Source organism: Cervus elaphus, chromosome 33 (assembly GCF_910594005.1).
Source record: "Cervus elaphus chromosome 33, mCerEla1.1, whole genome shotgun sequence".
Taxonomy (NCBI): domain Eukaryota; kingdom Metazoa; phylum Chordata; class Mammalia; order Artiodactyla; family Cervidae; genus Cervus; species Cervus elaphus.
Genome location: NC_057847.1, coordinates 24,010,780 through 24,038,575, shown reverse-complemented (window position 1 = coordinate 24,038,575; position 27,796 = coordinate 24,010,780). Strand labels below are relative to the sequence as shown.

The window sequence follows — 27,796 nt, the reverse complement described above, 5'->3', positions numbered from 1 at the left end:
CCGTTAGGTGCTGGGTTTTATGTTCTGTGTGTGTGCGTGTGTGTGTGTAAAAAATTCCCACCATGTTATGTGTTTAGACACTTGGCAAATTTATATTCATAGAATCAATACATTTAACAGCTGTGGTTTTATTTAATTTATTCATTCTAAAGTCTTAGTTTTCACTTTTTAATAAACTTACCTGACCATTTTGTCAATTGGGATTGCTCAGCAAATGAGTAAACCCTATACTAGGTCTTTCTGAAATGGAAAATATTATGGTATTTAATGTGTCACTGTCATCAAAAGGTGATTGATCAGTTGCAGGATTTGTGGACACTGTAATACTCTGCAGGCTGTTTTTATAATATTTAGCCTAATCTCTTTCAGATGATGTCAGCCTCTTTTGCTTAGATGTCTTTTATGCACTGATTGCCGTTGCAATAGACCCATGCTGTCCAATAGAACTTTCTGTGATGATAGAAATCTTCTGTTATTTATACTGTTCAATAAATGTGGTAGCCACTAGCCACATGTGGCTGTTGAGCACATGAAATGGCTAGTGCAGCTGGGGAGCTGAAATGAACTTTTCAACTGTAGTCAATTTAAATTTATGTTAAATAGCCACAAGTGACTAGTGGCCTCCATGTTAGACAGCACAGTTACAAGTCATTGTTCTTATAGGATGTGCTAACTTTTTGATTTAAGTTATTTTATGTTGTCAGTCACTTGAATTAGTTTGGAATAATGTATCCAACAGAGGAATAGGAGTTGACTGAGTTATCCTGACTTTCCTTATTATTATTGGAACTACATTTTTCTTTGGATTTATATAAGAATAAAAATATGCAGATTGCTATTTCAGAATTGAAAATAAAATGTGTTTTAGGTTGGTGTATCATGCTTGTTTTATTTGGAGTATTTGAGGTGCAGATAAGAGATTGAAAATCCAAGTGAAAGGTGAAAGTACTGTTTTGAAACCTCAGAGATTTTTCTCCTAGCCTATAAGAGAAAGGAGAAATACTGCTGAATCAAAGCCTGGTTTGGATTTAGAGTTTTTATATTCTTGAAGACAGTCATGGTAATGTTTTGTTTTGCAATTTTAATGTTTGGATGAAAATACTGTGTTTGTGACCTCAAATGTCTTTGTGATTAATTCAGATTAATTCAGAAAATTTCTTTTGAATCAGGGATGAAGAATAATTGCAGTGAATGCTATAGCATTAATCTTTGGCTAAGTAGACTTGTGGCATCAGTTGAGGTCTGTGGTAAGTTGAATATTGTGAAATTGGTCAAAATTAAGTCAGTTATTTTTTAGTAAAGAGGTAAAAATTTCATAAGACTGAAAACATGGCTTTGATTGTAGAGCATTACAATTTTGCTTAACCTTTTTTAGTGAAACAGAGCTTTTTGGAATAATGTTTAGTATAGTTACCAATATAATACATGTAGGTTAGCAAAATATACTGTATTTGCTATTTTATATAGTATTATGACTGTGGCTTCCCTTGTGGCTCAGCTGGTAAAGAATCCGCCTGCAATGCGGGAGACCTAAGTTTGATACCTGGGTTGGGGAGATCCCTTGGAGAAGGGAAAGGCTATCCACTCCAGTATTCTGGCCTGGAGAACTCCATGGGCTATATAGTCCATGGGGTCGCAAAGAATCAGACAAGACTAAGCGATTCTCGCTTTCATGACTTAACTAACAACTGAATATTATTATGATCTACAAGAAGATACTTCAAGCAGTTCTTTCCAATTCTTTTTGTTCTTCTGAAGCCTAATACCCCCCCAGGTCCTTCATTCTCGACAGTTTCTCCTCCCATTTCACAGAATGTGGCACTCCCTCATTTTCCCATCCTCACTTATCAGCTTATAGTCATCATCGCTGATTCTGACCACCCCTTGCAAGTACAGTGAAAAAGTGTCCTGTTTTCACTGCAGAGGCGGGGGGTAATGCTGCTACCTATGCTCTTATTTCATTACTTTTTATCTTCTGTTACTTGTATATCAGTTATTACCTAGTTCTTGTCATTTCAGCCTATTTCCACTGTTTCTTCCTGCTATATATGGTTTAATGAGCTCAACTTTTTTTGTATCATTAGGTACAGATACATATGTAATGAAGAGAGTTGATTCTTCTTAATTCCTTTCTCCCTTTTCTTCTGTCTTCTTGAAAGATCTCTTTATACTTATTTTAATTCTTTCCTTCTCAGTCTGTGTTTTAACAAGCCTTCCGCATGATTCTGATGCACACTGAAGCTTGAGAACCGCTGCCTGCAGTCCATACTTGTGGATTAACCAAGAAACTCACTATTATTGTTATAAATTGGGAGTGTAGGTTATAGTTTTTAGAGGACTGTTAGTGTATACTTACATAGACAGAGTCTATGGTTGGATGAGTTGTTCTTTAAACCTGGAAACAGTTAATTGTTGGTCAATTAGGTAGGATGAGGTTTGGCTTTTGGTTTTGGAAAACCCGAAATAGCAGTGGCTTAAAAAAGAGGATTCTTTCTTTCTTTCTCTCTCTCTCTTTCTCTTTTTTAATACAAGTAATCCAGGTTTGGTGACTGCATGATTATCAAAGACTTAAGCTTCTTTACTCTTATTGTTGCTCTACCACCTTCAACATTCAGCTTCTACTGTGATTCAGTTTGGCTACTGTGGCTATATGATCAGCCTTTTCACATTCTAGTCAGCATGAAGGAAAAAGAGGAGAGGTCACATCTCTTGTTTTTAAAGACACTTCACAAGCAGTTGCCCAAACTTTAAGTCCCATAGGCCAGAATTTAGACACTGGTCACACCCAGTTGTAAGGAAGGTTTGGAAATAAAGTTGTTATTTCAGACAGCCTTGTGTGAAAATATAATTAATGATTTAAAAAATTGTATAGCATTATGTGGTTTGCATTTACCATAAATGATTTACCAGTTCCCTATTGTTAGACAGTTAAGTTGCTTATAAAATTTTTGTTGCTATTTTTGTTGTTCAGTTGCTCCTACTCCTTGTGACCCCATGTACTGCAGCATGCCAGGCTTCCCTGTCCTTCACTATTCCCTGGAGTTTACTCATGTCCATTGAGTCGATGATGCCATCCAACCATCTCATCCTCTGCCGCTCCCTTTTCCTCCTGCCCTCAATCTTTCCCAACATCAGGATCTTTTCCAGTGAGTTGGCTCTTCGCATTAGGTGACCAAAGTATTGGAGCTTCAGTTTCAGCATCAGTCCTTCCAATGAGTATTCAGGGTTGATTGCCTTTAAGATCGACTGGTTTGGTCTCCTTGCAGTCTAAGGGACCCTCAAGAGTCTTCTCCAGAACCACATTCAAAGGCATCAATTCTTTGGTGCTCAGCCTTCTTTATGATCCAGCTCTCATATCCATATGTGACTACTGGAAAAACCATAGCTTTGACTTTGTGGACCTTTGTCTGCAAAGTGATGTCTCTGCTTTTTAATACACTGTCTCGGTTTGTCATAACTTTTCTTCCAAGGAGCAAGCATCTTTTAAATTCATGGCTGCAGTCACTATCCACAGTGATTTTGGAGCCCAAGAAAATAAAGTGCCTTCTAAAATGTTTGTTGCTATAAACAAAGTAAAAATAAACAATTCTCTGTCTTTTAAAAGTGAATTAGTGAGCATAAAAGCTACATGTTAGGATATTGAGTATTATTGGAGAGAACTTTGAAGTAGTAAAAAAAAAGCAGTTTGAGAGTTTCAGCCTAAGACGAAGATAAGAATCCTGAGAGTAGTGGAATTAACTAATAACTTACAACGTTTGGACTTTTTAGTCATCTGTTATAGAAAATTAAAGAAATACACAGTATTGCTGACTTACCTAAACTAATGCAGTAAGTGTGGATAACTTACATTTGAGTATATAAATGCTTTAAGCTTCATACATTTACTTGAGTCTGAGTCATATGTATTGATCTTTTAGTATTGAAATGACATTTTATTTTTGTTTTAGAGTACAAATCTTTCACTTTAAATTGATTTATTCTTTTCCTTTTCCTGAGCTTTACTTAAGAAATAAAACATTGTGTTCTAATATGCATATACTTTCATTAGACTTACTATAGATTTCTTTTGATTGACAGGCCTTTTTGCAAATGTGTAACCTGCCTATCAAAGTGGTCTGCAGGGCAAATGCTGAATATATGTCTCCATCTGGTAAGTGTCGTCCCCCCCCACCGCCCCCCCCCCCCCCCCCCCCCCCGTTAATACTCTGCATTGATAGAATTGCAGTGATAGTCCAGTTTGTACCTAGAATTTTTTAGAATGCCTACACTATACTGTAGTCTGTTAAGTGTGTAATAGCATTGTGGCTAAGAAAAACAATATACATATTTCAATTAGAAATACTTTATTGCTAAAAAAAATACTAACCATTGTCTGAACCTTCCGTGAGTCAAAACCTTTTTGCTAGTGGAGGATCTTTCCTCCATGCTGATGGCTGCTAACTGATCAGGGTGCTGGTTGCTAAAGCTTGGGGTGGCTGTGTCTGTTTCTTAAAGTAAGACAACACTGAAGTTTGCCTCATTGATTGACTCTTCCTTTCACAAATGGTTTCTCTGTAGCATGCAGTGCTGTTTGCTAGCATATTACCCCGCAGTAGAGCTTCTTTCAGAACTTCTCAAATCCTGGTGCTCTTTTATAAACTAAGTTTATGTAATATTCTCATTCCTTTCTTGTCATTTCAACAGTCTTCACAGCATCTTCAGTAAGAGTACATTCCAAGAAACCACTTTCTTTGCTCATCTATAAGCAGCAACTCTTCATCCTTTAAAGTTTTATAACAGAATAATAATGAAAATGTTTGAATTATTGTGAAAATTACCAAAATGTGATACAGAGACATAAAGTAAGCAAATGCTGTTGGAAAAATGGCACCAATATACTTAGTCAATGCAGGGTTGCCACAAACCTTCAGTGTATAAAAACGCTCAATATTTGCAAAACACAATAAAGCAAAGTGCAGTAAGGTGAGGTATACATAAACTCTTTGTTCCAAGAACTCCAAACTGGATATTGGAAATGAGAGATACACTTTGCTCTCAAAATGTACCACCCCAAAATACTCTTCAGTCTGGACATTCGTTCACCAATAGTTTTCATTCTGTAATCATATTATCTCAGAGGACCTGCACTATTTCTAGCAGTATAGTAGTTGTAAAGATTTTATCCCAAGTTAAAAAAAGAGTGTGATCTAATGCTTACGCAGATAAGATTTTTTTTTTCTCTTTTGCAAGATTTATAAAGCCGTAGAAAAAAAGAATGCAGGATTCAGTGTTTTTATATTGGTAAATGGAAATGTCTTCTAAATTCATTTGCTGAGTTGTATTCCAAAAGGCCTGTGTTTCCTTTGTAATGTTATCCTATGGATGCAGATGAAGCTTTTGTTGGTGCAGTGCACCTCATCCATTACCCTCAGGCTGTCTGAGCCAGAGAGGAGTGAATCTATTGAAAAGGACCAAGAAGAAGCCCGGTGTTAGTGTGAACTCTATTTGAACTAGGTCTGACAGAGTTTCATTCTCTAGCATTTGAGGTAGACTTTATTACTATTTGGAGATTGTCATCTCTGATAATTTCACCAGTTATTAGTATTTATAAAATTAAAACATTACTTTTTAATGTGATATTTACTTAGAGAAGCCAGTTTTTCTTTAAACTAATTTATTTTAATTGGGGGCTAATTACTTTACAATATTGTAGTGGTTTTTGCCATACATTGACATGAATCAGCCATGGATTTACATGTGTTCCCCATCCTGAACCCCCCTCCCACCTCCCTCCCCATCCCATCCCTCAGGGTCATCCCAGCGTTCCAGCCCTGAGCACCCTGTCTCAAGCATCGAACCTGGACTGGCGATCTGTTTCACATATGATAATATACATGTTTCAATGCTATTCTCTCAAATCATCCCACCCTTGCCTTCTCCTACAGAGTCCAAAAGGCTGTTCTTTACATCTGTGTCTCTTTTGCTGTCTCGCATATAGGGTCATCAGTACCATCTTTCTAAATTCCGTATATATGCATTAATATACTGTATTGGTGTTTTTCTTTCTGACTTACTTCACTCTGTATAATAGGCTCCAGTTTCATCCCCCTCATTAGAACTGATTCAATGCATTCTTTTTAATAGCTGAGTAATATTCCATTGTGTGTATGTATCACAGCTTTCTTATCCATTCATCTGCCAGTGGACATCTAGGTTGCTTCCATGTCTTGGCTATGGTAAACAGTGGAGAAGCCAGTTTTTATAAGCATACTATTTATTCTTTTTTTCCCACATGTGTTGGGAGCAAACTTTGTATTATAATTCATAAGTTAGCATACCTTCAAAGATTGTTATTCACTTAATTCCTAATATTTTTGAATCAGATACATTTATTAATGCACCATTATGTGCTTAAACAATTGACCTCAATGGTTGTCTGAGATATGAAAGTAGTAGATGTAAAAAAAAAAAGTTTATAAATATTGTTTAAATATAGGTTGATTTATTGTAGTCTGAAGGGAAGGCCTAGTTAAAATTTTAAAAATCTATCAGTCGTGAAACAATGTCCAGGCTTAGCTCATATAATTTAGATAATTAGTATTTACTGCTGCATAGTGATTTGTTAGTGTTAGCTCTGAAAAGGGAATATTATGTTATTATATGCAAGTGAGAGCTCTAGAAATGAATCATTTCTTTTATTTTAAAATTGTTAGAAAATTTTTATAATTTAATATACATGCTTAACTATAATTTTAAAAAGTCATAATGTTACAAAACTCTGTATTAATAAGACATAACCAGGTTTTGTGTTGATTTCCTTTTTAGCACAAACTTTAATTTACTGGTCATGTTCTCACATTGTTTTTCCCCCTCCACAGGTAAAGTACCTTTTATTCATGTAGGAAATCAAGTAGTATCAGAACTTGGTCCAATAGTCCAATTCGTTAAAGCCAAGGTAATAAAAATGATATTAAATGCATTTGATCACAGTTACTCTTAAATAGGTCATTCATCATCTTTAGTGTGTCGTAGCATTTACATTGATTTTAACCTAGTTTTATAAAATGCTGATATAAACTCCTGGAGAAATATTTCTGGAGAGTAAGTTTTTTTTTTTTTTTTACTTTCCTAATGTAAATCAATGGCAAAAGAGGCCATTTGATCTTTACAAAATGAGAGATAATTTTCTCACTCATGTTTATGAGAATTTTGGTCACAAATGAAAATGTTGTAAAATATCAGGTTAACTTTTGAGAAGGGAGTTATAGAATGTTTACAAGTTGAATGTACTCCTTTACCCATTATTCAGTTTAGATTTTAACAGTTATCAAAGAACAACCTCCATTAACATTTTGGGGGACATCCATCCAGAAGTTTTTTTGCATATGTAGAAAAGTATAGGTAATACTATTAGTATTATTTTGAAACCTGCCTTTTAAAATCATCAATATGTTTAGAAATTCTTCCATGTTAATGACTATAGATGTGTATTATCCTTTTAAATTGTTGCATAGTATTCTTTTGTATTCAGTTCAGTTCAGTCCCTCAGTTGTGTCTGACTCTTTGCGACCCCATGGACTGTAGCACGCCAGGCCTCCATGTCCATCACCAGCTCCCGGAATCTACTCAAACCCATGTCCATTGAGTTGGTGATGCCATCCAACCATATTACCGTCTGTTGTCCCCTTTTTCTCCCGCCTTCAGTCTTTCCCAGCATCAGGGTCTTTTCCAATGAGTTAGTTCGTCGCATCAGGTGGCCAAAGTATTGGAGTTTCAGCTTCAGCATCAGTCCTTCCAGTGAACACCCAGGACTGATCTCCTTTAGGATGGACTGGTTGGATCTCCTTCCAGTCCAAGGAACTCTCAAGAGTCTTCTCCAACACCACAGTTCCAAAGCGTCTTTTATATTAGAATTTTTTTACTTAATTCTTTATTGATGGACACTTAAGTTGTTGGCAACTTTTTGCTGTTATTGAGTGCTAAGATAAATATTCTTTTATATACACCTTTGTACACTTGTTAAATTATCTCCTTAGCATAAATTCCTAAGAGTGATATTACAGTGTTATAGGGTATACATTTTAAAAATTTTACAACAGATCATCAGATTGAACTAACGTTTACACTATTTTATATGTCTAGTCATTACTGTAGTGTATTAGAATTTAAAAATTAGTGTCTGTTTCCCTATCCGTTACTAATAACACTTTAAAAAATCTTTGACCACTTTATAAGTAACACATGTCAATCTTTGGAATTTATTTTATCACTAAGGTTTAGTGTCTTAAAAAAACACAGTTTACTGACCATCCTTGTTTTCTTCTTTCGTGAAATAATAAATTTTATCTCTTGAATGATATAGTTTTATAATGACAAGTAAATATTTCTTATTAATATTTTGTAGTCATAGCAAAGTATTATTTTTTCACATAAAATATTATGTTTTGGGGACATTTTGGAAACTAATCCTTTGGACATTTGCAGTAAGACATTGATGTTGTATTACTTGGTAGTAAGATAACTGAAAGTTTTTGTGTTTAATATGATGCTGTTTAAAATTTTTTTAAATTCCCTCTAGGGCCATTCTCTTAGTGATGGGCTGGATGAAGTTCAAAAAGCAGAAATGAAAGCCTACATGGAATTAGTCAACAATATGCTGTTGACTGCAGAGGTATAATAGAAGATAATAGGCCTTGAAAATAAGCTTTTTCTCTCATAACAGATTATCTTTCTTATGTGTTATTTTTAAGTTACTGAAATAAAGGAAAATAGTCAAGTAAACTCTAGGGCTAGTATGGTTACCCAGATTATTTGATCATTATGTTTGAATAAGTTGCCTGTTTTTTCATTTCTAGTTTTTCCTTTTTGTAAACAGGAGTGATCATTTTATTTTAGTCTTGTGAAGTTTTCCTAAGTAATATCCGTGAAATACTCTAATGGCATATAGAGATATATTTTATGAATAAAAAATATTTTTAAGGTACCATCATTAAGCTTAATAATTCTGTGTAGAACATTAGCCAAGGGAAGAAAAAAACCCTCACATATGTGACTGCTATGATACTGGTTTATAAAAAATTACTCTGGCAAGAAATAACTTACTTTATCCATTTTCTCTTTGATATTCTAAAGTTTTGGTGACTGGTTTTTTTTTTTTCCTAGCTGTATCTTCAGTGGTGTGATGATGCTACTGTAGGAGAGGTGAGTGGTTCTGCAGCATTTATCTTAATTAAAATTTAATGAAAAAACACTTTTGCTCAGAATCGTAAGTCCCTGCTCATAAATGAAACATTGTGGTTTGTACCATTAGTGATATAGTTTTTCACTTAACTTTAATTTTGCTTGCACATACATTTTGGGGAAGCTATGTGTTTGATATAACTGGTTGCAAAGTACATAAAAGTTTCTATATTTTTAAAGGGAATGGTTTAAAATTTTAATTTTAAGATTGCAAGCTGTGTTTTTGTTTCTCTGCAAGTATATTTCCTTTAGAAATCTATTTGTGAAAGCACTTTATTTTTAGGATTGCAATTTTAACATGACCTTTTTGCTTTAGATCACTCATGCTAGGTATGGATCTCCCTACCCTTGGCCTCTGAATCATATTTTGGCCTATCAGAAACAGTGGGAAGTCAAACGTAAGATGAAAGCTATTGGATGGGGTAACAAGACTCTGGACCAGGTCAGTTCAGGTTGAAGTTGATAAAACCCTCAACTTTAATGCATAAAGAAAAAGAATTTTTAAAATGCATAGTCCTTTAAAAAAAAATCCCAACATAAAAAAAAAATTAACAAACCATTTGTTCTTATTTTCTCTGACATGAAGTAGTTTATTGTTTTGTAAAAATCACACATGCTTATCGTAAGACAAATTATGTAATACAGAAAACTTCAAAAAGGGAATAGAAATTGCTTTGGATCCTACCACCTAGAAATTGCCATTGTTAACTATGTGAAAAACATTCTTCTAGATGTCTCTTAATAACATTTTAAAAAAGTGGGATCATATTATACTCACCACTCTCTAACCTAATTTTTTTTTCCATTCAACAATACATTGTGGGCATTTTTTATGCCAGTAAATACAGATCTGCAGCATCAGGGCTTAAAAAAAAAACAAAACTCTGTTAAATGCAGTGCTTAATATTCCCACTTTTCTTTGGTCTTAAATTTACTGAAGTAGCAAAATTATAAAAATATGAGTTTGAGTATCATTAAGCTTATTAATGTCTCTTTCAAGGATACCCCTAGTCCTAGCAAGCCAACCATTGATTTGTGCCACTGGCCATGAGGAGGATTGGGTAATTGAAAGGAACAGTGTAAATAAAATCTGTTTTCCACTAGTGGAAAACAATTCAAATGCTTTCTATTCATGGTAGATCAGTAGAGTCATCTTTATGAAGCAGATATTTTAATACATGTGAAATCATTTGATTATATGGATTCAGGAAAACTTTTATAGTGAGTAGAGTTTTTTTGGGGGGGAGAGTAGAGTTTTGAGATAAAAACCTTCTTGATCATAATCCTTATGAGTAACTTAAATGTACTTGCATTTAAAGGAAATTTGTTCTCAAATTTTCCTATTTCTTATATAGAAAGTATTACTTATGCTCTCTATGTGGTCTCTTGTCTGATTTAAATATACTATAAAAGGTTACCTAAATTTATTATAAGCTATGTTACAAATGAAGTTTTAGACAAATTTTTTTTGCTTGCTAATGTAAATATTTTTCTGTGGGGTCTGTTGTTTGTGTTAGGTCTTAGAAGATGTAGACCAGTGCTGTCAAGCTCTTTCTCAAAGACTGGGAACACAACCATATTTCTTCAATAAGCAGTAAGGATTTTATTCTTTTTAGTTAGTTTCTTTTCTGTATTGTTATTTTATCATATATATAATATCATTTTGTCATAGAGGAATTGTTTTATCAATAAATATTTATGAAAACAGTTACATTAAAATTTATTTTTGCATTCATTAAACATTTAACTTCTTGAGTATCAGGCACAGCACTAGCTTCTGGGAGACTAAGATTTTTAAACTGTGGTGCTAGCCATTAAGAATTTTCTTCTGAAGGCAGACGTGTAAACCCGTCATTATAGTATGATATAGAGGTTCTACTAGAAATACATCAAGGTGCTTTGTATGGAACTATGACATCTTAAAATTCTGAGCTTGCAAAGTACTATTAAAACATGTAGTGTAGCCATTGTATGTATAGGATAATTCCCTGAGGACTAGAAAAGTGAATAAAACTAAACAGTATACTGTTGGATGGACAAGCACTATTAGAAATTTTTTCTTTTTTAAATTTAATGAAAATATTGTAAAGCATAGAAATGATTGTGAAGGATATAGATTCAAAATATGTATGTATATATGTGAATTGAGTATTTCATGTTTCATTAAGATAGAATTTTTTGTAATTTGGAAAATAATATCTAATGTAGGCAAAGAATGAATTTTTCCTTTTTTTTTTTTAAGTTACTATTTTACTATATCAGAATCATTTATCCTGTGATCTACTTTAAGATTGGTTTAAATAAGCATTTTAACCTCAGTGGTTTGCTTGGAATCAAATCTTTTTTTAGCTTTAATAAAAATCCCTTGACTTTTAGATTGATAATTTTTAAAAAGATTTATTTGCTATTATTTATTATATCTTCATAGGCATTCATCTGTAGCTATATCAAACATCTTTTGGTAGAGATATTAATATTTGTAGCAAAAATGATGATGATGATAGCCAGGAAATATTTAAGTTATATTAATGTATATGCTATACAATTGATATTCAAATAAAATTGGAGTCTGTTGATCTTTGAAGCAGATAATGTCATAGAGTTCAAACCATGAAATCCTGGTAGGTGAAGCTTCTATAGCTATATGTTCTTATTTCTAGTGATGTTTGCTATACTGATTCTAGTTGTTTAGTCTCTAATACAAAAGAAATATATCAAAATGTTACTATTATGTAGTTCCTTTTCTTTCTGATACAGGAATTCATAGGAGCTGAAAAGCTCAAAAAAGGTATAGTTTATTAATCCACCTTGAACATCTGGAAGTTCACGGTTCACGTACTGTTGAAGCCTGGCTTGGAGAATTTTGAGCATTACTTTACTACCGTGTAATTATTTTTAAACTTGTAATTGAAAATTCAAAGTTTAGAATAGGTGCAAAAATAAGGTTTGTAACTGAGAAACTGTTTAACTGGTATTAAGATGTAGGTTTTTGAAATAATTTTATCTTATATGAGAGTTAAACATTTTTATTTTTGAAGTATAGAACACATTTAATTTTACCCACTTGTTTAGTAATACTAAAATTTATTTCCCTGTGAATCTTCTGCTTACCCTCTAAAATTAGAATCAGCTTTTCTTCTAACTTACTTACTGGACATGTTGAGAGGCCTCATGAAAGAAACTCAGTCACTCTTGAGAAGAAAGGGAAAGAGTTGAGGGAGATGTTGTGAGAATTTGTTGTTGCCGTTTAGAGCTAAGTCGTATCTGACTCTTTGCGACCCCATGGACTGTAGCCCATCAGGCTCCTCTGGTTCATGGGATTCTCCAGGCAACAATACTGGAGCGGGTGGCCATTTCCTTTTCCAGGGGATCCTTCTGACCCAGGGATTGAACCTGCGTCTCATGCACTGCAGGCAGATTCTTTACCAAGGAGCTACCAGGGAAGCTCTGCCGCAAGAATAGTAGTTGGGAAAAGGAGACAAAGAAGCTCAATGGTGGAAAGGAAAAAGGAAGGTGAATTTGAAAACAAATTAGAAATAATACAAAGTAGATACTAATGATTGTTGGCCTTTTTATCCTTCATGATACACAGTGTTGGTGTGTGCTTTATCGCTCAGTCATGTCTGACTCTTTGCTCCTTTGTCCATGGCGATTCTCCAAGCAAGAAAACTGGAATGGGTTGCCATGCCCTCCTCCAGGGGATCTTCCCAACCCAGAGATTGAACCCAGGTCTCCTGCATTGCAGGCAGATTCTTTACCATCTGAGCCACCAGGGAAACTCATATTTCTAAAATGAAAGTCAAATAAAATCTGTGCTATCTGTTGTATACACATGACCTTGCTGATGTGATGCCTGTTAAGACACCTATACAAAGACTGGATCATTTGTTCCCTTTGACCTGGTGGGTGGATTTGAAATAAAAACCTGAAAGTTTTCTTAAAGTGGTATTTTCCTGTTACTTTTTAATAAAGAGAAAGAAGTAGGAAAAAAACAGTTTTTATAAATGTAATCAGGATAGTAAGAGTTATACTACTCTAAAGCATTTATGAGCTCCTTGCAGGTCTTAAGTGTTTTCCAAACAAAATCTGATAGAGGAAACTTAGTAAATGTTGGTTAAAACTAGATTAAATTGAATGAGAAATTGAAAAAGAGTTAGATTTGAAAAAGAAAAAAATACTGCTGTTAACCATTAAGTAAATAGTAAAATTTGAAAATTATACCTTCATATATAGATTAGAAATGCAAAAATTATACTTGTGAACCTTAAGAAAAATTTCAGGGGGGAGTAGGATTTCATTGAGGTTTTTTAAATTAAGAAATCACCAGTTAGGAAAATTAAGTAGAAATTGCTCAAAAATACCCACAGGTAAAATACCCAAAGCATAATATAGCAAAGTTAATGGCAAGAAGCTTGATTTACAAATTTGAGTGATAGTCCTAAAGATCAGTGATCGATATAAAGAAAGGATATGTAAATTATTTCTGTTAGTATGAAGAAATGACAAGTTAATAGTATAACAGGAAAGAAAAATAAGGGAACACTCAGACAAAATTAATGTTTTTGGAAAGAAAAATTAGAGAACACTCAAGACAAAATTAATGTTTTGGAAACTAGACTATGAAAGGTATCAAAAAGAAAGAAATGTGGAACCATAACAATTGAAGAAAATGAAAAGGATGAGTGCAAAAATTTTTAATGGAAAGGTTAGGAAAACATTCATATTTTATGGTACTGTTTTTATTTTTATATGCAAATGAAAGACTAGTAGGTAACTGATGGATGTTAGCTGAACCTATTAATAGCAATTTTATAATATATGTAAGTCAAGCTATCATGCTGAACTTATACAGTGATGTATGTTAATTATTTTTCAGTAAAACTGGGAAAAAAGAGAATAGTGGATAACCAACAGAGAAGTAGAAAGAATGATAATGCAGGATGAGAAGGCAGCATTATGAAAGATGTTAAATGTCTTAGGAGGGGAGTTGCTGTTTATATCCAAATTACAATCCACAAACTACAGAAATTACACAAACTACAGTGGGCAGAAGGGTGGAAATGTTATGTTTTCTCTCCATATTATATAGAAAGGGTAATTAAAGCTGGAGGTACATGAAATCTTGGCTTGATTACATGATTCAGTAGAAATACTGGATGTCTCATAGGAATTGCAAACATTTTTCTGAGTTTACTGTTTTTTTTTTAAAAAGTCAAGTTTGTGGTATAATTTACAAAAAGTAAAATTGGCACTTTTATGTGTATATAGTTTTGTGAGTTACAGCAGTGGTATATAGTTGTGTCCCACTACCACGGTGTACTCTTTATTTATTTTTAACAATATCAATATTTCAGTATACAGTCATTAAAAGAAAAGAGAAATAGAAACAACAGAGAAGAGTAACAGCACATACACAGTGTACTTTTTAAAAAGAGAATTGTGGGAATTGATAACATATATGTCAGAGTCAGCTAATGTAAGTAGTTGCTGAAGGATTGCAAAAAATACGCATTGGAAGTTATGCGTGTATTTTGATTTAGTGTAGTTTATCCTACTTCCTGTTAGGTGTTCTAAAAGTAATTGGTCATGAAGTTGCGGTCTTTAGGTAACATCAGATCAATTTTTATACGCTTGTTACCTGTATATAATTCAGCACCTTTTGAGTTATATAGATTACTTTTGCAGCAGATAACATTTTAACCACTTCAGGGGTACTACTAGACCACTCTGTTTAAACATACCTTCATACCCAAGCTCATTCAGAGCCTTCATTTATTGAGAAAAGGTGCCCTACTACTAGAAGTTGCATCGCAGAATATATTCACCTCTTTTAGGCTCTAGTACAAGAAACAGAGGGTGGTTAATCCTAAGTAAAGATTAGAAAAAAAATCCTAAATTGATAAGATACACATTTTAAGAAATATGCTTAGGGATTTGGAAGGATTAGTGTTCGTATTACTTCTCATAGAGTGCCTCAGCTCTACGTTATCTACCTTCTGCATCTTTGGTTTTTTTCAGGTGTTCATTTGTTATTAATTCTTAATCTGTGATGCTAGGATCATAGTGCTATTAAGTCCCAGGACACTTGTGATTTCTTTTAAACTATCCTGTTGACTACCTTCTTAAACATGGCCATAAATTGCACATTTGACTTTGATTAATAGTTCATGAATGTGTCAAAAGAGGGAAGGCTTTGGAAGACTGTGAATAACTACTATTGGAAAATTAAATATTCTATCTAGCTTAGGATGCTTTTTGTTTCATTATTCATTTAGCATATAACCATTCAGTTCCTTAGATTCCTTGCTAAGAACTGGGATTATAAAGATGTATGCTTTGTTACCTTTAGAGAACTTAGGGAATAAGAGAAAAACATTAAGTAGTTATAATATGGTATGAAAAGTACTTCACCTTTTTATTGTTTCATTTAAACACATACTTACTGAGAACTTACTTTGGGCCAGGCGTTGTTCTAGGTAATGGGGACATAATAGGAAACAAGTAGACAATGTCCTGGTGGAAGGAGACAGACAATTAAAAACAAATATGAGAAAGTTTTAAGTGCCATATGGAGAATTAAAATAGGATCACATCACAGTAAGTGACTATATGCCCAATTTAGTTTGCATGGTCAGGGGAGACTTTCAGATGTGACATTTAAGCTGTATTCTGAAAAACAAGGAGGAACCAGCAATGTGAAGTCAAGGGAAGGGTGTTCCAGCAGCAGGAATAGTTGGGTCAAGTCCCTAAGATTGGCTAGTTTATGTTCAGATGAAAGAAACAAAGCCATTTATGGTTGTGTGTTGAAAATGGTGTGGCTCAGACTGTAAAGAGTCTGCCTGCAGTGCAGGAGACCTGGGTTCAATCCCCGGGTTTGGAAGATCCTCTGGAGAAGGAAATGGCAACCCACTCCAGTACTCTTGCCTGGAAAATCCCAAGGATGGAGGAGCCTGGCAGGTACAGTCCATGGATTCACAAAGAGTCAGACACGACTGAGCGACTTCACTTTCACTTTCACAGCTGCAGAGGTGAGCCAGAGCCAGATCATCTGAGACTTGTATGCTTTGGGTAAGGAGTTTGGCATGATAGTGTAAGTAGAGTGGAAATTCATTGGAATGTTTTATGCTTGGCGTGGTATGAGCTGGTGATGTTTTTTTAAAAAGTAGCAGAGCAGTTAAGTAGAAGCAGGGAGATAGGGTAGGAGGGTAGTACAGTTGTCTTGGTGAGATGATGGTGGTTCAGATGAGGAGATAATAATAGATAAGTGGTGGTATTCAGGACGTATTTTGGTGGTTATGTCTCACCTGGCTTGCTAATAGATGTGAGAGGATAAGAGAAGACTCAAGGGGAACTCAGATTTTTGGCTTGAACAGGTGGTGCATATAGGTGCATATAGACTTTAATTTTAAGAAGATGAGACAAGCTGATTTGAGATCATTATTGAACATTCATGTGGAGATGTTTGAATGTATTATTCTGGACTTCAGGGGAGAGACTCAATCTGGAGATAAATATTTAGGAATTAGTGACATGAAGACATATAAAGCCATGCAGCTACAAGAGGTCATTCATGAGTGGCGATCAAGGTTACATAGCTAGTAAGTTAGTGGCAGAATTAGGATTTGACAAAACCCCGTTGTGAAGAGAAATATCAATAACCTCAAACATGCAGATGCCATAACCCTTAACTGCAGAAAGCGAAGAACTAAAGAGCCTCCTGATGAAAGTGAAAGAGGAGAGTGAAGAAGTTGGCTTAAAACTCAGCATTCAGAAAACTAAGATCATGGCATCTGGTCCCATCACTTCATGGTCAATAGATGGGAAAACAGTGGAAACAGTGATAGACTTTATTTTTTTGGGCCCCAAAATCACTGCAGATGGTGACTGCAACCATGAAATTAAAAGACGCTTGCTCCTTGGAAGAAAAGTTATGACCAACCTAGACAGCATATTAAAAAGCAGAGATGTTACTTTGCCAACAAAGGTCCGTCTAGTCAAAGCTACGGTTTTTCCAGTAGTCATGTATGGATGTGAGAGTTGGTCTATAAAGAAGGCTGAGCACCAAAGAATTGATGCTTTTGAACTGTGGTGTTGGAGAAGACTCTTGAGAGTCCCTTGGACAGCAAGGAGATCCAACCAGTCCATCCTAAAGGAGATCAGTTCTGAATATTCACTCGGAAGACATGCTGAAATTGAAACTCCAATATTTTGGCCACCTGATGAGAAGAACTGACTCATTTGAAAAGACCCTGATGCTGGGAAAGATCGAAAAGATCGAAGGCGGGAGGAGAAGGGGATGACAGAGGATGAGATGGTTGGTTGGGATCACCGACTCAATGGACATGAGTTTGAGTAAACTCTGGGAGATGGTGATGGACAGGGAGGCCTGGCGTGCTGCAGTCCATGTGGTCACAAAGAGTTGGACCTGACTGAGTGACTGAACTGAACTGAAAAGGTCTATTTTGCCAAACCAGGTTACTGCAACATATTTTTACATTTCAGGTGGATTAACATATTTTCTCTATAATTTAGGACTACCACTGTAGGATTGACAGCAATAATTACTGATGGCGTATAATGATGTGTTTTCTCCTTTTAGTAATACCATGCTGTGCTTAATCACTCACTTGTGTTCAACTCTGTGCAGCCCCATGGACTGTAGCCCTCCAGGCTCCTCTGTCCATGGGGATTCTCCAGGCAAGAATACTGGAGTGGGTTGACACGCCCTCCTCCAGGGAATCTTCCCGATCCAGGGATTGAACCCATGTCTCCCCCATTGCAGGCGGATTCTTTACCATCTGAGCCACCAGGGAAGCCCAATATTGTGCTAATGCAGTATACTGAGAGGGTTCAGGGTGCTGACCCTCTGCTACAGTTGAAAATCCATGTATAACTTTAGAGTCAGACCTCTGTGTCTGTGGCTCCGCATCTGCAAACAGATTCGGTCAACCATGGATTGTGTAGTAATGTAGTATCTATTTATTGAAAAAAAAACTTGGCATGTAACTGGACCTTAACAACAATTCCAGCCAGCCTTGTTCACAGGTTTACTGTAATTATTTTAATATAATGTAAATTTGTGATATCCCATATATAGACCATTGGTAGCAAGGTAGATAAATTTCATCTTTTTGTTAGGGATATTTAATTAAAGGGGAAAATTTTTTGTTGAAGCCATTTTTGTATATCCTCCAGAAAGCTAAGTTTACTTTAAAAAGGGTAAGTAAACTTGCTTTCTTACTTTTATATCTTTAGCGTCTGGCACAGTTACTGGCTCATTGGAGACCTGTTGTATATTTAGTGAATAACTTAATAAAATTAATGTGATTATTTACACTAATATTATTTTAACACATTTAAATGATACTACTATTTAAGAAGGGCTTCCCTGATAGCTCAGTTGGTAAAGAATCCACCTGCAATGTGGGAGACCCCAGTTTGATTCCTGGGTCAGGAAGATCCACTGGAGAAGGGATAGGCTACCCACTCCATTATTCTTGGGTTTCCCTTGTGGCTCAGCTCGTAACGAACCCCCTGCAGTGTGGGAGACCTGGATTTGATCCCTGGGTTGGGAAGAGCCCCTGGAGAAGGAAAAGGCTACCCACTCCAGTATCCTGGCCTAGAGAATTCCATGGACTGTATAGTCTATGGAGTTGTAAAGAGTCGAACAGACTGAGTGACTTTGGGCTTCCCTGGTGGCTCAGACAGTAAAGAATTTTCCCATAATATGGGAGATCCGGGTTCAATCGCTGGGTTGGGAAGATCTCCTGGAGAAGGGAATGGCAACCCACTCCAGTGTTCTTGCCTGGAGAATGTCACGGACAGAGGAGTCTGGTGGGCTACAGTCCACGGGGTCGCAAAGAGTCGGACACAACTGAGCAACTAACACACACACTATTTAAGAAAGCAAGTCACATAACCAGCACATCATAGTTCAGAAGTTTTCATATTTTTTAATAGAAACTCCAGTAAAATAGAATAAATTCTATCAGGTTGGGGTAGGATTTATTTCTTAAATTAGTTTTTTCTTTTAGATATAATAATAAAGTGTTTATTTAAAAAGTAGTGTATATTCTACCTTGTAAGTTAAACCCTGTTCATGTTGCTCTCATTTCTGCTTTTGTCTTAGGCCTACTGAACTAGATGCACTGGTATTTGGCCATCTGTACACTATTCTTACTACACAAATGACCAATGATGAACTTTCTGAGAAGGTGAAAAACTACAGCAACCTCCTTGCTTTCTGTAGAAGAATTGAACAACACTATTTTGGCAAAGGCAGCTCATCTATCAGATTGTCTTAGAGTTATGTGTCAATTTAGTTATTATTAAAAAATTTAAACTTTTGAAATATGTGTTACTTGAATGATGTAATAGATAATAGTATGAGAATTCAAAGCCCAAAATACTGCTTTTCAAAACCTCAGAACAGATTATGTAATGTATCATATACATGTCCTTTATACTATTACTTGTGTATACATTAAAATAATTTTAAATGATTTCATTTGATATGTTGTACCCCATATCTTTGAAAATTTTGTTTTTTTGACACTTGTATGCATATAAAAATGAAGCTCAAGCAACTCTATGGCTGGTGTATTTATTAATACTTTCCATCTTTCTGAAAGCTGTTCTTTGAGCTTTATACGTGTAATAAACAGTGTCTTTTCTAAGGCAGTAATTTGTGTTCCATACTCCCAAGATTACTAGATACATGATGAACCTGGTCATGGGAAATACGTTCTTAACAGTGTACTTAGAAAATGCAAATGATTACAAAGCATTTAAGTCCTGGAACAGATTTAAGAACATTTTTCTTATGTCAACTTTATTGAACTTAAAAACATTTTTTCACAGGAGCTATGCTTTACATTTGATAAAAAGATAGTTTTAAGAACTTAACTTTTTTTAAACTTCTTTTGGAATAGAATATTTTAATATTGCTGTTTTATTCCTTTTGTGGGGAAGTTGAGGCTTTCATGCAGGCTTAGACGGTAAAGAGTCTACCTGCAATGCAGGAGACCCAGATTTGATCCCTGGGTCAGGAAGATCCCCTGCAGTAGGAGTGGCAACCCACTTCTTTATTCTTGTCTGGAGAATTCCATGAACAGAGGGGCCTGGTGGCTACAGTCCATGTGGTCGGAAACAGTTGGACACAACTGAGAGACTAACACTTTCTTTACACTTTTGTTTTCTGAGGATAGTTTTCACAGAAGTATTTATTTATACCTAGACACTAGAGTTATATGCTGTATTTCTTTCAGTTTTTTAAATATTTTATGTAAAACCAGGGATGCTATAAGAGTCAGATGTAAAAATCATTTCATAAAATTGTCTAGAATAGTAGTACTTTTATGTTTGTTTATGTACCAGACATTTTAACTCATTTAATCCTTACAAAAACCATGAAGGTTGTTATCCCCAGTTCACACAAGAGGAAATGGAGACACAAAAAGTTAGTAAGTGGTAGAATTGGAATTCAAACCCAGGCGGTCTTGGCGTCTGTTTGGATTTTTTAAAGAACACTATAATTTTTTTTTTAAGATGATAGATTTATACCTTTTAAGGAATGTATTAGGTTCTCCTTAACCCAAGTCCCATGTAAACATTGGGTTCTCCCTTTTGACTGTAGTGCTATTTATTAAAGCTTTCCTGAACTAATTTTGTAATTTGTATTATTATTTAAAAAAATTCCAATTTACGTGTGATTTTGTACAATTTTTATGACAGGTTTTTTGGCTCTGTATTTTTATATGATTTTTTTTTATACTGGATAATATTCTCTTCTTTTAATAATACCATTATTAAAGGAAATTAATACACTCTTGTAAATGCTGCTGTTCTCTCCAAGGAACCATAAGGGACAGTTTCTAAGGTTCCTGCCATGCCCCCCATTTTTTGTTTTCTTTTTCCTTTTTTTTGGTGAACTTCCTGTGAGGTCCTTGGAGAAAATCCTGTGAGTAAATGTGAATTCCTCTTGGTTTGTGGCCTCCAAGGTTTTGATGGTCTCCTGTTAGCTCACACTCCGCCTTTAGTCATTAAAGTATTAGCTGAGTTCTCACTATTGTCCAGTACTGCCTTTTTCAGGTAAACAGCTGCTCATGTCCCTTCTCTCCTTAGATTTGGGTTAGTTGGCCCTGTAACCTCAGCTTTCGGCTGGGTTCAAGAACCAGAATGAATTTTTGTATGGTGTTTATCATTATTACAAGATAGGGAGCAGTGCTTTTCTTTACATTCTGAAATGGGAAATCTGGGAATCTGGGTTGCTTTTTATTCTTGAGGTAAGAAATGCTCATTAAGAATTAAAAGTGCTGAATTTTTAAAGTGGCTTTATTATGAAGAATTTCAAACATGAAGAGAAAATAAAAAGAATTCCCATGTACCTATGAACTTACCTCACTTCAACAGTTAGCAACTCAGGGAGGTCTATTCCCCACCCCACCCCCTTTTTTTATATGCTTTATAATATATGTTGCACACAAGTTCATGTAAGTCTGCTTTTGAAGATGTAATATAGAAACATATTCTTAAAAATATTTTCTTGTTATTTGACACTATTTTCATCTAATCCCAGTCCCTTACTCTACCACTGGAAGTTGCCATTATAGTGAATTTTGTGTTAACCATTCCCATGATTTAATTTTTTGCTTTTGATGTTTATATAAATGGAATCACACTCTATGCATCTTCTGTTTTGCTTCTTTCACACAATGTTACATTTAAAAATTTCATTCATTTTGTTGTACCTAGCAGTGGTTCAGTTCAGTTCAGTTCAGTTGCTCAGTCGTGTCCCACTCCTTACGACCCCATGGACCACAACACGCCAGGCCTCCCTGTCCATCACCAACTGCCAGAGTACCCAAACCCATGTCCATTGAGTCGGTGATGCCATCCAACCATCTCATCCTCTGTTGTCCCCTTCTCCTCCTGCCCTTGATCTTTCCCAGCATCAGGATCTTTTCAAATGAGTCAGCTCTTCGCATCAGGTGGCCAAAGTATTAGAGTTTCAGCTTCAACATCAGTCCTTCCAATGAACACCCAGGACTGATCTCCTTTAGGATGGACTGGTTGGATCTCCTTGCAGTCCAAGGAACTCTCAAGAGTCTTCTCCAACACCGCAGTTCAAAAGCATCAATTCTTCTGTGCTCAGCTTTCTTTATAGTCCAACTCTCGTATCCATACTGGAAAAAGCATAGCCTTGACTAGACGGACCTTTGTTGGCAAAGTAATGTCTCTGCTTTTTAATATGCTCTCTAGGTTGGTCATAACTTTCCTTCCAAGGAGTAAGCATCTTTTAATTTCCTGACTGCAATCACCATCTGCAGTGATTTTGGAGCCCAAAAAAATAAAGTCAGCCACTGTTTCCACTGTTTCCCCACCTATCTTCCATGAAGTAATGGGGCCAGATGCCATGATCTTAGCTTTCTGAATGTTGAGCTCTAAGCCAGCTTTTTTACATAGTTTTCTTTTATATGCAAACATAGCACTTCTTTTCTCTGTTCTCTTGTCAGTGGACATTTTAGTTGTTACAGAAATTTGCTATTATAAAAAATGCTACTTATGAACAATCTGTACATATGTCCTGATATAAATATGTATGAAGTTTTCCAGGGTATATACTTAGGTGTATTATCACTGGGTTGTCAGGTATGTGTCTGTTTAACTTCTCTAGGTAATTCCAAATAATCTTTCTAAATATTTGTGCCAGTTTACACACTTACACTTAGCTACTTTGCAAACATTTGGAATTATTAGTGTTTTTTTGCTAATTGGTTTTTATTTAGTATTCTCCGGGTGACATCAATGAGTTGAGGATACATTTATTTATTTATTCTTAGCTATTCTGGGTCTTTGTGGCTGTGAAGGCTACTCTCTAGTTGCAGTGTGTGGGCTTCTTATTTCTGTGGCTTCTCTTTTGTGGAACACAGGCTCTAGGGTTCATGGACGTCAGTAGTTTTGGCACATGGGCTCCTGGGAGCTGCGGCTCCCAGGCTTTAGAGCACAGTAGTTGTGTTGCACAGGCTTAGTTGGTCTGAGGCATGTGGAATCTTCCTGGATCAGGGATCGAACCTGTGTCTCCTGCATTGACAGGTGGATTCTTTGCCCCTGAGCCAGCAGCAGAACCCCTACATTTATGCTTATTGGCCATTTTCTTTTTTTTTTTTTTTTTGAAGTGACTACTTGCTGTTCAGTCACTCAGTCATGTCTGACTCTTGGTGACCCCATGGACTGCAGCATGCCAGGCTTCCCTGTCCTTCACCATCTCTCTGAGGTTGCTCAAATTCATGTCCATCGAGTTGGTGATGCCATCCAAACATCTCATCCTCTGTCGTCTCCTTCTTCTGCTCTCCATCCTTCCCAGCATCAGGGTCTTTTCCAGTGAGTGGGCTCTTCGCATCAGGGGGCCAGAGTATTGGCGACATTTTTCTATTGGGTTGTTTGCTACTCTTACGACCTATCAGAATCCTATTTGTATCATTGATATTAATGTCTACTTGACTATAAATGTTACAAATATCTCCTAGTTTGTTGTCTTTTCACTCCCTTTATGATGTATTCTAATGTACAGAAGATCTTAATTTTTATATAATCAGTGATGATCAATCTTTACCTTCATGATTTGAGCTTTTTGTCCTGTGTTTATACAGAATATCCTTCCCAGTCATTATATATGAGTCAGGCTTCAGTGTTACAGTCCTGTCATTCATGGGACTCCAAAATATGGCCTTATTTCCTTTCCATGGGAAGTGACTCCGAAGACCCTGTGCTTGCTTTATTTTCTGTATTTTAATCAATCCAGTGGACACAGTCTTGGGCACCAGTATGGTTATGGTATATCTCAGTGTCACGGAGCAGGTAACTGAAAACTATACCCACCCATTGTATGATGTTAAGCAAAATATTTCTGTGAACTTATTTTAGTGTTCACCTTGTAAGTTCTCGCCTACTTGAATCAACAGAGGGGGATAAATGTTAAAAGACAATATGTCAAAGTAATACCAAAAGAACATTTTGTGAAGTTCCTAAGCACATTCAGTTTACTTTTTGTAAAAGTTTGTAGAGAAAGACCGTGTGAAACTGACAGCAGATGTGTTGAGAAAAGTATAATCTCAACTGCATAGCACTCCTATATAAAACTTGAAAAAAAGAAAAGCTTAAGTTACTCAAGGATTGGTTAGCTTGAAGAACTGTTCTACAAAAGCCCAACTAAACTCTGCCTACCTGGCTTCTGTGTTCTGTAGAGTTTTTTTGGCATAATTTATGATGACTCCATTAATAACTCTTAAACATTAAAAAACAAAAATCCCAACAGAATTCACTTTAGAGTGTTCTAGCAGGGGAGCATTTATTGTAAGGTATGAAATGGCTTACAGGACCACTGAGAGTACTGAAGAAACAGTAGGTTGTACTTTCAGTAATGACTCCACAGAACTGGGTCACCAGTGAAGCTCTTGCCTCTTCTATGATCAGGAAGCCACGGGCTCCACAGCCATTTCTCACTGTTGTGATCAAGAAGCTACCGTGATTGGAATGCTCTGGTCACTGCTGCAGCATTCTGAGCAAGAATCCGATAATGCTTGCTGTAGTAAGCGTTAGCAAAAACAGATGCCTCTTAACACACCTCCTCTTAACTTCACAAAGCTGGTGGCTAAATACCAGGATCTCTGCTGATGCTCAGTCGTGTCTGACTCTTTGCGACCCCATGGACTATACAGTCCGTGGAATTCTCCAGGCCAGAATACTCGAGTGCGGAGCCATTCCCATCTCCAGGGGATCTTCCCAACCCAGGGATCGAACCCAGGTCTCCTGAATTGCAGGTGGATTCTTTACCAGCTGAACTGCAAAGGAAGCCCTTACTGATGCTACTACAAAAGAATCAGAGCCTATATGATAATGCTGCCAGAGAGAGAGTAGAATTGTACCTTCCACCTCACTTTTGCTTTTCAAATCTTTCACACATGCATCTGATTGGCTTACTCTAAATAATATCCAGAACCCTATTTGTAAAGCATCTGGAAGATGTAGGTTTTAACTTTCTAGCTTCTGTAGGAAAGGGTGATACAATGAATGTTGAACACCAATCCACACTGTATTCATCACCCTTGAGTTTATAAAACTACTCCCCAACATATTCCTAAACAAGTTTTGCCTCTCATACTAAATTTCTTAATGTATCTGAAATATTCTTTTTTAATTGTTTGAGGTGGCTGTTTAATTTCTTTCTTGTCTGAAATGGATAACTAATTTTTCCAGCATCATTTACTGATTTTATTATCTGGTCTGACTTTTTCCTGTTGGTCCACAATCCCAGTTGTATTACCAGTTTGCACATAGGATTGTTTCTTGGTTGTTCTGTTACATTGGTCTAGTCCATGTATGGCTATCCTATTTGGCAACAAAATAAAATTCTCTTAGTTACTATATTTTATGTCAAATTTTGATATGTGATAAGGCAAATCCCCCATTTTCTTCTTCACCTTCATAAATTGAAGTTGGACCTTTGCACTTCAGTGTAAGTTTTAGAATCAATTTTTTAAATTCCATCAAAAACAAAAAAGTGGAATTTTGATTGCATTTACATTGAATCTCTGAATTATTTTGGGAAGAATCACAAAATTCAATTTTTATATTCATGAATGTGTCATGCTGCCACATATCTCTTTAATGTCCTTCAATAAGGTTTTTCTTCATAGAGGTTTTGAAAATCTTTTGTTGATTTTGTTTCTATGTTCTCCTTCTTTCTATTTTTAGCCATTATAAATAATTACAAATGCAAATTGTTGATATAAAAAAATCTTCATGAATTTTGTATGTAGTCTCTCCAGTCATCTTGTTAAATGTTTTTATTCTAATGGTCTTTCTAAGGATCCTTTTTGGTTTTCTGTAGATAAAATAATATAATTCCTAGATAATGGGAATTGTGTTTCTTTCACACTTTTGTTTTTTACTTGTCATATTGTGGTAACCTGCACCTTACATTAATGTTAAATAAAAATGGAATATCCTTTTTTGTAGATTAATTAGATGGGAGTTGACAAGCTTAAACATATTGTTTCTGCTCTTAAAACATGATAAATATCTCCATTCATTTATTATTTTCTTTAAGTACTTCTTGAAAGCTTTATATCTTGCTGCATGTAAACTGATTTCCCCCCTTACTACAGGTTGTATTTTCCTGCTTCTTTGCCTATCTGGTAACTTTTTGATGTTGGATAATGTTAATTTTGTCTTTTGAGGGTCTGGGTTGCTTATTTCTCTGAATATTGTGAGCTTTGCTCTGGGATGCAGTGTTCTGTTGCATTTTGGAGTCTTTCTCCCGTGAAATTGGTTCTCTTTGTATGTTTGCCAGTTCTCGGTTGTCTGCTTATCTGTCTTTGAGGATCGCTGTACATCTCTTTGTGGACGCTAGTTACATTCCTTTATCTGGTTCTTTTCACTTCCACGATGTGCTTCTAAATAGAGTTTGGTGGTAGTCTGTGAGTGTTGTGTCTCCTCCTCGGATTAGCTGTTCGCGTGCCCCGCTGTCTGTCTAACCTCAGATCTGTGCTCGCTGCATCGTTCTGAGGGCAGATGCCTTACCGCTGCCGAGCACTTGCTTCTTAGCCGGAGTTGAAGGAGAGCCGCACTGGCCCAGCTGCTCTGAATTCATCTTCCTAATGAACCACTTGAATACCGAAAATCCTTCCCGCACTTTGTAGAAGGTGCCATCTACCAGTGGCGTTTCCTTAGACTCCTGCCATTCTTCTGAGATAACTTTCTGCTTCTACCTGGAGCTTTGGTTTCCTCCAAACTTATTTCTGTATAAATTTGATGCCATCTGCGTCATTTTTAAAATCAGAAGTTCTTCAGAATTTGTGCCCTTTGGTAGCCCTTTTGTGTGTGTTTGTTTTCCACTGTTGCTTTAGATATATTCTTTTAAAATACATATTTATTCTGACAGTTTATGGGCTTTTGGGTAGGATATTGTGGACATATGGTTAGCAGTTACACGTTCATTATATGAAGGTGTATAGTAAGTGTTTATCACCCTGATTAATAAGGGATTTAGCTGGTTTACAGTGTATATGTTATAGTGTAATAAACATTCTTGAACATATATCTTTAAATACGTAAATATTTCTGAAGTATTAATTTTTAATGGTGGAAATTTGTTGTTCTTGCTTTTGGTAAGTTTTAAGAGTTAACATTGTCAAATTATCCTAAAAAATGTATACTTGTCCAAACCCATAGAATGTATAATATCAAGAATGAACTGCAAACAGTGAACTTTGAATGACTATGATGTGTCATTGTGGGTTCATTAGTTGTAACAAGTGTACCTCACTCTGTTGAGGGATGTTGACAATGGGGGAGAAGCTACGCATATGTGGGGGCAGGGAGTATATGGGAAATCTTTGTACTTTCTCTTCAGTTTTGCTGTGAACCTAAAACTGCTCTAAAAAATTATTTTAATTTTTTAATAGTGTATTTATTGAGTAAAGACTTATAGTACTTGCAATTTTGAAGCATTATTCTAAGCTCTTTACAGATATTAAAACTATTCTTCACAATAACTCTGTGATGTAATATTATC

General features: G+C 35.7%; 1 protein-coding gene across 1 annotated transcript in view; it reads left to right on the top strand.

The window, feature by feature from the left end:
- MTX2 (metaxin 2) overlaps positions 1–20,688 on the top strand; it is a 69,242-nt gene extending 48,554 nt beyond the window's left edge. Inside the window, exons 4-10 of the mRNA XM_043894424.1 lie at positions 4,078–4,150; positions 6,858–6,934; positions 8,558–8,650; positions 9,142–9,180; positions 9,536–9,661; positions 10,737–10,813; positions 19,349–20,688. Of these exons, the coding sequence (XP_043750359.1) occupies positions 4,078–4,150; positions 6,858–6,934; positions 8,558–8,650; positions 9,142–9,180; positions 9,536–9,661; positions 10,737–10,813; positions 19,349–19,523 (660 nt within the window). The 3' untranslated portion in view covers positions 19,524–20,688. The remainder of the gene's footprint in view (positions 1–4,077; positions 4,151–6,857; positions 6,935–8,557; positions 8,651–9,141; positions 9,181–9,535; positions 9,662–10,736; positions 10,814–19,348) is intronic.
- The last annotated feature ends 7,108 nt before the right edge of the window (positions 20,689–27,796 follow it).